At 48.8% G+C, this 13,739-nt stretch overlaps 1 protein-coding gene across 1 annotated transcript; it reads left to right on the top strand.

The window, feature by feature from the left end:
• Positions 1–1,801: 1,801 nt before the first annotated feature.
• NEFL (neurofilament light chain) lies at positions 1,802–6,323 on the top strand. Its single transcript, XM_044282905.1, has 4 exons — positions 1,802–2,871; positions 5,115–5,239; positions 5,339–5,631; positions 5,731–6,323. Exons 1-4 carry the CDS (start codon positions 1,849–1,851, stop codon positions 5,820–5,822), a joined length of 1,533 nt encoding a protein of 510 aa, XP_044138840.1. The 5' UTR covers positions 1,802–1,848; the 3' UTR covers positions 5,823–6,323.
• The last annotated feature ends 7,416 nt before the right edge of the window (positions 6,324–13,739 follow it).

Below are 13,739 nucleotides of genomic sequence, written 5' to 3'. Positions count from 1 at the left end.
CTCCTATCTAATATCTATCTATCATCTATTTTCTATCCATCTTATCTAGAAAATAGTAATGAAAGCGGCACAGCAATCGGAAGATTTCTACGGAGGCCATCCAACTATTATCCGTCTATAAATCTGTACCTAAATTATCCCCATTTCCTGCTAAATCCATCCGGAGAGAGAAGACATCTTCTAAGCTCACAGAAGAATCACCTTACATGCTGCCCATAGAAGTCCATGGAGAGGGGAGCGGTGCTGAGGAATGAGCCCCTAGAGGGAGAAGGAGGCATGCTCTCTCCTAACACACCAGAGTGTCTTAGATTTCCTTGCACTGATGATTGGGCTGGTGACCGGTTCCACTTTCCGGCACGTCGGCTCCATTCTTAGAGACTATTCGGAGTGTTCCCGCCGCTGTGCGCTCTGTCCCCGGAGCCTGCGCTGAGAGCCAACATGTCCGATCCTTCTTTCTCACTATGGCTCCTGGGATGATTCTTCCACAACCGTCCACTTCGGCTCAGGCCAGTTTTACATCTGCAGCAGCAATTCTGGCAGAGCGTCAGTGTTCTCCGGATCGGCACTGCTGGGCGCAACCGAAATCTGCGGCAAAAAGGCCAAGAATTGGGTGGACAGAAAATGCTGCACGCTGCTGCGGTTTATGTTCTGCCGCAACTAGTAACAATGCCAAGGATGTGGAAGTAGCCTGACGTGTATCACCAGCATTGTGCATAGGGTATGGATCCAAAATCCGGCACGCCCATCCCGCTGCGGGCCCATGGGCGCCTCTGCTTCTATACAGGGGCACAATATTTGTGTCATGGATTCCTTTAAATAAATTGTGGCCTAGTGCACTGTATGTAGGAGAGACTATAGCGCCTCCTGGGGGTCACCATATGGGGGGGGGTACCTGTCTGTAATAGCGACCAGAAATGTTGTAGTTAACCCCATCACCGCCGTCTCGAGTTCAATATGATTACCATTAACCTGCTGCACGGCATGACACAGCTGATGTATTCACATGTAGCAGAGCTGAGTTTGCTTTATAGAACATATTACCAGTAATTATAGAACATATTACCAGTAATTATAGAACATATTACCAGTGTGATATATCATGGGTGGCCAGTGCTGTCATCTGCCCAGAGGTGACTCTAGAGAGCACATAGATTATCTGCATAGCGGGGGCACAGGGGGTGATATCGTACAGCAGTGATCTGTCTACTGATGCAGCAGAGCTAAACTGGATGGATATTAACGCCTTAGGTAAAAAATAGCAAGAAAATGTGAGGACTTTGCAATGGATTTTGTCAGGAGATAACTATGCCATGTGTCATCAGAGCAAGATTAGCTCAGCTACATCTGTATCTATCTATTATCTATCTATTATATCTATCTATCTATTATCTACCTATCTCTCTTATATCTATCTATCTATTATATCTATCTATCTATCTATTATATCTATCTATCTATTATATCTATCTATCTATCTATTATATCTATCTATCTCTCCCTGTGCTCACATTACCGCTGACCCCTGCAGTCCCTTTAGATCCCTGATCACACAGTCCGGTTTTAGTCCGGGGACTGCTCCTCCCCAGCTCTGCGCTATGACTGAAGGACAAACTCAGCTCTGCACCTCTGCCAGATGAAACCCCCTGCTCCTCCTGCCCGGCGAGCTGTAGCCCCAGCCCTGGAAAAGTGCCGCAGAGCCTGTGGGGTTAAACGCTGAAGTGGCAGCCTGGCAGGACGGTGCCCGCTGTCCTTGGTGCTGAGGCGCCGTGCGCATGCGCGCCTCTCCCCCGGCTGCTATAAGTAGGAGCGGGCGCCCGGCAGAGCCCAGCAGCCGCCGCAGCCGCCGCCATGAGCTCCTACAGCTACGAGCCGTACTACAGCTCCTCGTACAAGCGCCGGGTGGTGGAGAGCTCCCCGCGGCTGCACGTCCGCACCACCTACGGCTCCCCGAGCAGGAGCAGCTACTCGTCGTCCGCCCTGTCCTCGGTGCGCCGCAGCTATGCCGCCTCCTCCAGCCTGCTGGCCGGCGCCGACTCCATGGACCTGTCGCAGGTGGCGGCCATGAGCAGCGACCTGAAGGTGGTGCGCACCCAGGAGAAGGCGCAGCTGCAGGACCTCAACGACCGCTTCGCCAGCTTCATCGAGCGGGTGCACGAGCTGGAGAAGCGCAACAAGGTGCTGGAAGCCGAGCTGCACATCCTGCGCCAGAAGCACAGCGAGCCGTCCCGACTGCGCGACCTCTACGAGCAGGAGGCGCGGGAGCTGCGCCTGGCGCACGAGGACGCGGTGGCCGACCGCCAGGGCCTGCGCCAGCAGCGCGAGCGACTGGAAGAGGCGCTGCGGCAGCTGCAAGGGCGCTACGAGGAAGAGGCGCTGAGCCGGGAGGACGCCGAGGCCAGGCTGCTGGAGGTGAGGAAGGAGGCGGACATGACCTCCCTGGCCAGGGTAGAGCTGGAGAAGAGGATGGACAGCCTGCTGGACGAGATCGCCTTCCTCAAGAAGGTCCACGAGGAGGAACTGGCGCAGCTTCAGTCGCAGATCGAGTACGCCCAAATCTCGCTGGAGGTGGACGTCTCCAAACCGGACCTCAGCTCTGCCCTGCGCGACATCCGGGCCCAGTACGAGAAGCTGGCCGCCAAGAACATGCAGTCCGCGGAGGAGTGGTTCAAGTCCCGCTTTACGGTGCTGACGCAAAGCGCTGCGCGCAATACCGACGCCGTGCGGTCCGCCAAGGACGAGGTGTCGGAGAACCGGCGGCTGCTCAAATCCAAAGCCCTGGAGATTGATGCCTGCAGGGGAGTGAACGAAGCTCTGCAGAGGCAGATCCAGGAGCTCGACGACAAGCAGGCGGGGGAGATCGCCGACATGCAGGTACTGGGGTGTGCATGGGGGGGGGGGGGACCTGGAAAGTCAGCATGGCGGACTTGGGCAGATGCAGGGTATATGTGACGGGGGAGCAGGATGGCAGAGAAGGTGCTTACATACAAAATGGAACTGAGGGGCAGGGATGCACAAGGGTTAATAGGCTGGCACTGTATATTAGTCGCAGGGGGTGAAAAGTTGTGCCCAACTGGACCACAAGGGAGAAAGGAGCACAGGGCAGATCGCTAGATACTAAACCAGTGCCATGGACAGAGAAGATACTAAATCAGTGCCATTGACAGGGCAGATCGCAAGATACTAAATCGGTGCCATGGACAGGACAGATCGCTAGATACTAAATCAGTGCTATGGACAGGGGAGATCAGCAGATACTAAATCAGTGCCATGGACAGAGCAGATACTAAATCGGTGCCATGGACAGGACAGATCGCTAGATACTAAATCAGTGCTATGGACAGGTAGATCAGCAGATACTAAATCAGTGACATGGACAGGGCAGATCGCTAGATACTAAATCGGTGCCATGGACAGGGGAGATCAGCAGATACTAAATCAGTGCCATGGACAGAGCAGATACTAAATCGGTGCCATGGACAGGACAGATCGCTAGATACTAAATCAGTGCTATGGACAGGTAGATCAGCAGATACTAAATCAGTGCTATGGACAGGGCAGATCGCTAGATACTAAATCGGTGCCATGGACAGGGCAGATCGCTAGATACTAAATCGGTGCCATGGACAGGGCAGATTGCTAGATACTAAATCAGTGCCATGGACAGGGCAGATCGCTAGATACTAAATCAGTGCCATGGGCAGATAGCTAGATCCTAAATTCGTGCCATGGACAGGGCAGATAGCTAGATCCTAAATTCGTGCCATGGACAGGGCAGATAGCTAGATACTAAATCAGTGCCATGGACAGGGCAGATAGCTAGATACTAAATTGGTGCTATGGACAGGGCAGATCGCTAGATACTAAATCAGTGCCATGGACAGGGCAGATCGCAAGATACTAAATCGGTGCCATGGACAGGACAGATCAGCAGATACTAAATCGGTGCCATGGACAGGACAGATCAGCAGATACTAAATCGGTGCCATGGACAGGACAGATCGCTAGATACTAAATCGGTGCCATGGACAGGACAGATCGCTAGATACTAAATCGGTGCCATGGACAGGGGAGATCAGCAGATACTAAATCGGTGCCATGGACAGGGGAGATCAGCAGATACTAAATCGGTGCCATGGACAGGGCAGATCGCAAGATACTAATTCGGTGCCATGGATGGTGCATTTTAACCCATTTTCACAAGGAGCATAATGTAGGTAGCAGCCTTGGGATGTAGTTAAAGGGGTTGTCCGGGTTCAGAGCTGAACCCGGACATACCCTTATTTTCACCCGGGCAGCCCTCCTGAGCCTGGCATCGGAGCATCTCATGCTCCGATGCGCTCCCGTGCCCTGCGCTAGATCGCGCAGGGCACAGGCTCTTGTGTTTTCAATAACACACTGCCGGGCGGTAACTTCCGCCCAGCAGTGTGTTCGGTGACGTCACCGGCTCTGAGGGGCGGGCTTTAGCTCTGCCCTAGCCGTTTTACTGGCTAGGGCAGAGCCAAATCCCGCCCATCAGTGCCGGTGACGTCACCGGGCTGCCTGTCAGCCCCATAGAGAGCCCGGTACGTCACCGGAACTCAGAAAAATGCCTTTGCCCTGTGCGATTTAGCGCAGGGCAAAGGAGAGCATCGGAGCATGAACTGCTCCGATGCTCATGTCAGGGGGGCTGCCTGGGTGAAAATGGAGGGATGTCCAGGTTCAGCTCTGAACCTGGACAACCCCTTTAAAGGATTCCAAAAAATGGCACCGCACCTGTCCATGGGTTGTGTCTGGCTCCACTGAAGTGAATGGGGCTGAGCTGTAATGGACAGGTGTGGAGCTGTTTTGGGAAGAAAGCAGCCATCTTTTTGTAGCTCTTTAGGGAGTTGGTAGCTTGGCCTGTGCCTCGGGAGGGGGAGGGGGGGCGCACTCTACAGGCGCTCAGTTTTGACCAGAGTGTTCAGAAATAGAGGGCAGCAAACTGGATCTTTGCCGTGAGAAAGGAAAGTCCAGATGGACTCTGATAACAGGACGCAGAGGCGTTTGTATATAATTATATTGCTACATTGTATCAGTGGAGACATCTTTCTTAAAGGGGACACTACCATTATTACTTGATCTCCTCTCGCCCACAGGATGGCATTAGCAAGCTAGAGGAAGAGCTGAGGAATACAAAGAGTGAGATGGCACGATACCTGAAAGAGTACCAGGACCTGCTGAACGTCAAGATGGCGCTGGACATAGAGATTGCTGCCTACAGGTAGTCACGGAGGAGGAGTTATAGATGGAGTGTGGTTATGGTTTCTAGGCAGTTTTACACTTTTAGTCTCTTCTGAGTTTCTTGTCTCTGTTTCTGCAGAAAGTTACTTGAGGGTGAGGAGACCAGGCTGAGCTTCTCCGGGGTTGGGGCCATCACCAGTGGATATACACAAAGTACCCCCATATTTGGCCGCTCGGCATACAACCTGCAGAGCAGTTCCTACATCTCCACCCGCTCCTTCCCCACCTACTACGCCAGTCATGTCCAAGAAGAACAGCTCGATGTAGAAGAGACCATCGAGTCCTCCAGAGCCGAAGAAGCCAAAGCAGAACCTCCAGAGGAAGAAGAAGAAGAAACTGCTGAGGAGGGAGGAGAGGAGGCAGAAGGAGAAGGTAGGACTTGTTGATACCCATGGGCCAAGAATATTGGGCCACCACATTGGTTTCTGGTCCGGGAGGCTATCTCTGCTTCATATTGATTTCTCTCCGCAGGTGAAGGAGAAGAAGAGGAAGAAGAAGGTAAAGAGGCAGAGGAAGAAGGGGAAGAGGAAGCCACAGAGGAAGAAACCCCAAAGAAAAAATAAAACACATGCAGACAGATGTAATAAACGCTGCTCCCTCCATCTCCCCCTCCCGGTCCGCAGACCGCCCTTCCATGCCTAGATTCGGACCCCCCCCGCTTTAAGCAGAGTCCTGATCCCACCCTGGCCAGCTTCCCCAGGTTGTGCATGGTTACTGCAGGTGAGTCCAGCACCCAGAGCTTCCACTCATTACCAGTGCAGGGAACTCTCCGGCGCAGCAGGGTTTTTTTTTTTTTTTTTTTTTAACCCCTTCACTGCCACACAACCAGCGGTAGATTCCATAGCAATACCTTAAATTCCACAACTTGAAATCAGAGCCGCGGTGACTGCCCGGTCTGGTTTAAGAGAGGAACCGCCTGCTCTTGTGTTTTCGGTTACTTCTCATCTTTTTGCACCTTAACCCCTCTGCTGCTGACTGCAAGGCAATTGAGACTGCTGCAGTTATCAAATACGTCGGCGGCTTTTGTGGGTCTGTATAATTGTAATCGCAATAAAGAGGCAAAATCAGCATCCGGTCAGCGAGCTGAAGATGTGTCCCGACGTGTGTGCTTATTTCTCAGCTTGCAGGGGAGAGCAGAGCTGATAGGGAATATTCAAGGAAGCCTTAGGAGCACCACTAGGGGGCGATAAGGAGCAAGGTGCCAACGTAGAGATGGAGGACTTGCTAACATACGGTACGTCCTGCCATATGTCTGTGTGTGCATGTTCCCTTAAAGCCTCATGCACACGACCATATCCGTTTTGGAATCTGCAGATCTGCAAAATACTAATGCAGTACGCAACTTTTTTTTTGTGAACCCATTGACTTCAATGGATCCGTGGTCCACATTTTGTGAACATGTCCCACCTTTCTGCAGAATGGACATACGGATATGGGAAACACATGGATGAGACGTGTGCCTTCTGTCTCCAATGAGGTAGAACATGTCCTACCCTTGACCGCTGACCCATTGAAGTCAATCTGCAATTTGTGGACCATAAAATACCAATGGCCGTGTGCATGGAGCCTAAGGGGGTTGTTGGATCTGGACATCTGTGGTGTATTAATAAGATATGCCATAACTGTCTGATAGATGCTGGCTCCACCTCCGGGACCTGCGTCAGTCTCAAAAATGGGGCCCCACCGTGAATGGAGAGCACATTGCCCATGCAAGCGAGCGTGCCAGAGCCGTGGCGACACATGCGCAGTGTGCTGTCCATTTACAGCAGGACCCTGCTCTGGACATGGGACCAGGTCTCAGAGGCAGGATCAGCACCTATAGCACGTCCTATTGACATGCCATAAGTGTCCAGATGGGACAACCCCTTTAAGTGATCTTAAAGGGCCTCCAGGGACAGCTTTTTCTCTATATGACTGTGCATAGGGAGAAAGCTGTCAATCTTTCTCACTAATAATCTGAGCCACATACACTACTTACCTCTCCCCATGACAGTTGTGGAGGATCTTTTCTGATAACTCTGTGCTGTTCCTCTGTTACACCTTTAAAAAAATTGATGAATATCGACAACCGGAGGTTAGCATCCCCCTCGGGGCGTGTCCCTTCACAGTCTGACGTGTCGGCACTGGTTGGACTGTGTGAGAGTGTGCTGGGACACAGCCCCATCTGGTCACACCCAGTTGTCAAGTTATTCTTAAACTTCCAGCAGGAATAAGAGAGGGATGGTGTAATTCAGAGGTCCAAGAAAAGATGCTCCAGAACTGTTAGATTGTGGGGGCTATAATTGTTTCCTAAAACCGACCTGTCAGGAGAAGGGACAGATTCCCGTAAATAGAACAGGCTTGTGGTGCCATAAGGTGATTGACCTAATTATAAGAAAAGGAGAAAACCTCACTTTTTACCAGTCTTAGGAAGAGGGAATCCTAAAACTTGTATTCTAAAGATTTCTATACGTTTACAGAGGACCCGTCCCGTGGTTTGGTAACTACTTGCATTCCCCAATTCTGGAGCCTCTATTCTTATGACTCTATGTTGTGCCATTCCTCTGTCTATTCCTACTGAGGGCTTGTTCACAAGACCGTGTGAAGCCCGTATTGGGGATGCGCAATACATGGGTCCCTTTCCGTGGCCATTCTGCATCACGGATGTGGACCCATTCATTTCAATGGGTCCGCAAATCCGGACATGTGGAACGGAAGCACTACGGAGTGCTTTCTGAGGTTCTGTTCCGTGCTTCAGCACCGCAAAAAGATAGAGCTTGCTCTATCTTTTCGCGGAACGGATGGATCGCGGCCCCATTCAAGTGAATGACGCCGCGATCCCTATGCGGCTGCCACACGGCAGGTGCTCGTGCTTAGCGGACCGCAATTTGGGGTCCACAGCACGGGCTTCACACGGTCGTGTGAACAAGCCCTAAAAGTTATGATTTAATTACTAGCCGTTTCCAATTAAGGTCCTGCTGGGTGTTACCAGTTGGGGGGGGGGGGGTGTCCTTGCATCGTCTCACACTAGCCAATCAGTGCTGGCAGTGTCAGACTGATATCACACATCAAACTGCTAAGAATTCATTCAGAACTTTTAGCAGGAATCATAGAGAAAATACAATCCAGAATTGTAGAAGTGACTAAACCAGACCAGTCAGGGGAGGGGACACGCCCGATTCTGATGAATCAAAACTAATAAATAGGAAATGTCTTAAATGGGTTGTCAGATGTAGGCGTCATGCACACGGCCGTGTCCGTATTGCAGTCCACGATCCACAAAAAGACGACACCTGTGACCCCGCATTTTTCTCACTCCCATCACTTGGCTGCAATACAGACAAGAATAGGACATGTTGCAAAGGGTGGTGGACTGGGACCTTCTTCTGCCCTATCTCATGTTTGCAGTGCGAGAGGTACCCCAGACCTGTACTCGGTTCCCGCCCTTCGAACTGCTATATGGCAGACACCCGCGCAGTCTCTTGGATGTAGCCAAAGAGGCGTGGGAACAACAGCCCACTCCGTATAAAAGTGTCATTGAGTACGTTACCCAGATGCAAGAACGGATAGAGACCTTGTTGCCTCTTGTTAGGGAGCAGATGGAGGCAGCTCAGCGAGTCGGGTCTATAATCGGCAGGCTAGGGTGCGGAAATTTAACCCAAGGTTTTGGTTCTGGTACCGAAGTTCCTGGGTAGGTGGCAGGGGCCAGGGCGGCAAAAGTCGGAGCAGATCTACCATGTTAATTTACTTAAGCCGTGGAAGGATAGGGAGACCTCTACGGAAAACAGCCCGCGTCCGGGTTTTCTAGGGGAAGAGGTTCCAGCCCCTTTGATGCAACGGAAGCGGTTGCCGCCGTAAAAGTTGCTGACAGGCAACTGCCTGCCGCAGCCTCCTTGACTTCAAGCATGTGTGGAGAAGTGCGCCAGGCAGGGGATGAAAGAACAGTTTCAGTACTTTTGCTGCATCTGCCTTCAAGAAGGAAGGCATCATTAGAAACACTGCTGGATACACGCAGGTACTGCTGGCGGCTTGGGATGGTTTTGGGAGGTGACAGGTTCCCTTTAAAACCATACTGGGTACCTGAAGCTCGGAGACAAGTTAATGCTGCAACTAGATGTCATCGAGGAGTCTAAAAGAGAGTGGGCCAGTCCTATAGTCTTAATACCCAAGCCAGACGGGACGTTACGGTTCTGTAACTATTTTCGTAAACTGAACGAGATTTCCAAATTCGATGCGTATCCTATGCCCCGGGTGGATGAGCTTATCGAGAGGTTAGGACAAGCCCGCTATTTTTTTCTGTTTTGGACCTCACGAAAGGGTACTGGCAGCTGCCATTAAGGGAGGCTGCTGAGAGAAAACTGCCTTCATCACACCTGAAGGGCTGTATCAGTACAAGGTGCTACCCTTTGGTCTGCATGGTGCCCCCACTGGGACTGGGAAAGTCACCTACCCAAAGTGCAGGCTGTAATGGACTCCCTTAAAAAAGCTGTCCTAACCGCTAACCCCAAAAAATGTGCGATAGGGTGAGAGGAGCCTAATTGCCTGGGGTATGTTATTGGGCGCAGAGTCATCAAACCCCAAGTGAACAAAATAAAGGTAATACAAAATTGTCCCAACCTGTCACCACTAGGCAATTTCTGGGAATGATGGGCTATTACATGAGGTTTGTCTCCCACTTTGCTATAGTGGCCGCGCCATTGACAGGGCTTTCTCCACTTTGAAGTCAGCCCTATGCGGGTCCCCGGTTTTGGTGATGCCCGAATTCAAAAGGGAGTTTATAGTATAGACCGATGCCTCCGAAGTAGGCCTCGGTGCTGTACTGTCTCAGGAAGTCAACGGGGAGGAGCATCCCGTTGTCTTCCTCAGCCGTAAGCTCACCCCAGCCGAGACCCGGTATAGTATAGTGGAAAGAGAGTGCCTGGCTATCAAGTGGGCACATGAGTCTCTCTGCTATTATTTGTTGGGGAGAACATTCCGCCTGGTGACTGACCACTACCCTCTCAAGTGGATGAGCCAGGCCAAAGAGAGGAATGCCAGAGTCACCAGGTTGTTCCTGTCTTTACAAAACTTTAAGTTCTCCAAAGAACACAGCGAAGGCCGGTTGCAGGGAAACGCAGATGCCCTGTCCAGAGTATACTGTATGGCATGTGTTTACCCCCTCAGGGTTGAACAAAGGGGGAGGTATGTAAGAAGGTAAAAGGAATCATCGTGGATGATAGGTACGTGTCACTGAGGTTCCTGGCCACGGTGGAGTAAGAGCCTTTTTTTATGTGTCAGCAGCTGTTGCTGTTTGACACCTTGGTACTTAGCATGGCTTTAATAGCTGATCTGGGACGGCTCTTACTGGGAGTAGTCAAAGTGCTGGGTGGGTGACTACTCCCCACGTTCCATGCCGGGTTTTGCCAGGCATAATAACCAACCATCACTGCCAGGAGGAGAGGATTACCTCCGTCTGACAGTGGAGCTCAGGAGGTCTGTGTGCTGGGATCTGAGGCCTGTGCTGGGCTGGAGAGCAGAGACCTGTGTGTCAGGGGAACAGGCCACCTAAAGCCTGTATTTGAACTTTCTGAGGCAGAACTGCCACCAAGGTGACTTTTGTTTTATTAACTTGCCATTGGGTGTGAAGTAACACCAACATTGCAAAAGTGATGTTTTGTTTTTGGCATCATGTGTGAATAAACACTGAAGTTTGAATTATAAACTTGTATTTTGCCTCTGTACTGCGCCCGCTTATCCTAACTACCAGAGCGAATCCCCACAATATATATGAAGGGGTTTTCTGATTATTTTATATTGATGGCCTGTCATCTGACTCCCGACACCCGCTTTCTCCACCATTCACCTGGTTTGCATTAGTCAGTGCCGGAACAACAGCTCCATCCATCGTGTAGTCGAGAGAACCAGTTAGTGCAGATCTGCTTCCATTGAATAGGAGCACCACTACAGTGATCAACTCTGTCCACTACACAGAGCTACTGCAGAACCGCTGATCGGTGGGATTGCTGGGTATGAGACTGCCGCCGATCAGATATTGATGGTCCATCCTGGGGCTAGACCTTGAATATAAATAAACCGGAAAACCCCTGCTGCTACAGCGTCAAGTAAGTTCTCTAACTCACTACAGTGCTGGATTCACAGCTACACCTCTCAGTGCTGCTGTATAATGTCCTCCATGCCCACCCTGAGGAAAGACTTTGAGTATAAGTAGACCGGAAAACCCCTTTAAAAAGTAAGTTGTTTCAATTGTTTGCCGATAAATCAGCAATACAAGTGGTGATATGAACGTAATATATCTTAGAGAAACGACATAGCCGTTCTTTAATCACAGTAAGAGTGTCTTTTATTCTAGAAGATCTGATCTGCCTTGTTGCTTTGCAGTCATGCAGTATGAATCGTAATGAGGTTAGATGACACTTTATTGTAGAATAATAGGAAACATGGTGTTCTTCTGGTTCATAATTAATGATGGTAAAGACGCTCTGGAGGAAGCAGCATCCATTACTGTTATATCTCACTCCTGCATACATACAGCAGGACATATGAAGGACGCCGTACAAAGGAGAAAGCCAACAAAGGCCCAGGCCTAAAGTGACCGGACGGACCTCAAAAAGACACTCTGCTTTCTTAGTAGAGCGGCTGTCATCTGACAAATGCTCCTCAAAATCACAGAGAATGGGGTGGCTGACACATAACAATGACTGCCTCTCTACTCACTGCATTAACCACAAATATCAGGAAGCTTGGTGGGATCACTTGCTATAATAGAAGGAAGTGGCTGTCAAATCGCAGCTGTTCCTCCCTTGCCAGTGCATCGAGCAGCTGTCAACTGGAACGTCTTCCTTCCAGTGCAGCGGTGTCCGACTCTCGTTCCGTACTTTCAGATCAGAGCTGAGATAAGTAGATGGTCCACCTAGGTTGCTACTGGATGGGCAGGGGACACAATCTGTTGATTCATGAGAAATCATGCTCTTCACTTCTACATCAATAAGCCATAAATTGCGACAGAAGTCTGTCAAGGGGTAAGATATACTATGCAGCAAGTGATCACTCAATTCTCGAAAGTGATGTGTTGGAAGCAGGAAAACCGACAAGCATGAGGCAGCGAAGACCAAACTGATGTCTAGATGACTAGGTCAGAGCATCTCCAAAATGGCAGGTCTTGTGGAGTGTTTCTGATGTGCAGTGGTTAGTAACCACCAAAAGTGGACAACTGGTGAACTGACGCCCAAGATTCACTGATGCACATGGGGAGGGAAAGGGGATCCCACAGGAGATGCTACTGTAGAACAACAAATTGCTGAGAAAGTTCCTACTGGTTCCTACACTTCAGCTTGCAGACCAAGGAGAGAGCACACGGTGAGCCCTGTTCACAGCCAAACGTGTCTACAATGGGCACATAAACTGGACCATGGAGCAATGGAAAGAAATGGACAAGTCAGTGCAGCCTTGTCACATCGCTCTATTTTAAGTGGCCGCCAATAAGAGGACGGCGCTCCCTGGTTATTACCACCTCCTGCCAGTTACAGGCACCATGCAATAACCAGTAAGCATTATTGGTTAACCCTTTAATAACCATGCCTGAACAGACACTTTTTTTTGTGATTGAGCGCACGTGGTGGTTCAAACGGTTGTAACTTTTTTATGTGTTGGGAATACCAAAATAATTTTTGCAACAATTTGTCACTTGACACGTAGGGCCTTAGAATTATTTATTTGTTTTATTTGTGGGAAAGTGTACAAAACATTTTTTTTAAGTATTTTTTTTCAAACTAGCTCCTTATTCTTTAAATATGCAAACTGCCACCAAAATTAATTATTAGAACTAGTTCCCTATTTTGTGTCGGTTGTTTTATTATATAATATGTATAGTTTCACATGAATGGGGTCATAATGGTGACGGTTTTGGTTGTTGTAGGTGGTTTTTCTTTTATGTATCTTATTATTTTTTATCTTTTTAAACTTCATTTGTAATATATTTTTGCTACAAAAAATACCTTTTGGGGACACTGACACTTTTTGTTAATTTTTCACTTTTTCCTTTTTTTTTCTTCTTTTATTTGTATTTTATCATGATTTTATTGTATTATTATTTTTTATAATTGGTTTATTACTTAATATTTACATATATTTTTGCCACATAATATGTCCCCCAAGAGGTCATAAAAAGACTGTTGGGGGACGATGAGCACTCTACTATTTTACACTTTTTATTTTTTTATTTTATTTGTATTTTATTTGTATTTATTTTTATTCTTTCAATTATTTTTTTTAATATATTTTTGACACATAATGTGTCCCCCAAGGGATCATAAAAAAAAACTGTTAGGGGACAGTGAACACTCTTTAATTTTGCAATTTTTCCTTTTATTTTTGTATTTTTTGATCATTTTCAAAAAAAAATTGCCACATCATATTTTATTTATTTAGTTTTCTTTTATTTGTGTTTCATTATATATTTTGTACTTAAATTTTTTAAATAATTTTTAACTTATTTTTTAATA

The sequence above is a fragment of the Bufo gargarizans genome, chromosome 2 (assembly GCF_014858855.1).
Source record: "Bufo gargarizans isolate SCDJY-AF-19 chromosome 2, ASM1485885v1, whole genome shotgun sequence".
Taxonomy (NCBI): domain Eukaryota; kingdom Metazoa; phylum Chordata; class Amphibia; order Anura; family Bufonidae; genus Bufo; species Bufo gargarizans.
This window is presented reverse-complemented; position numbering and strand designations above follow the sequence as displayed.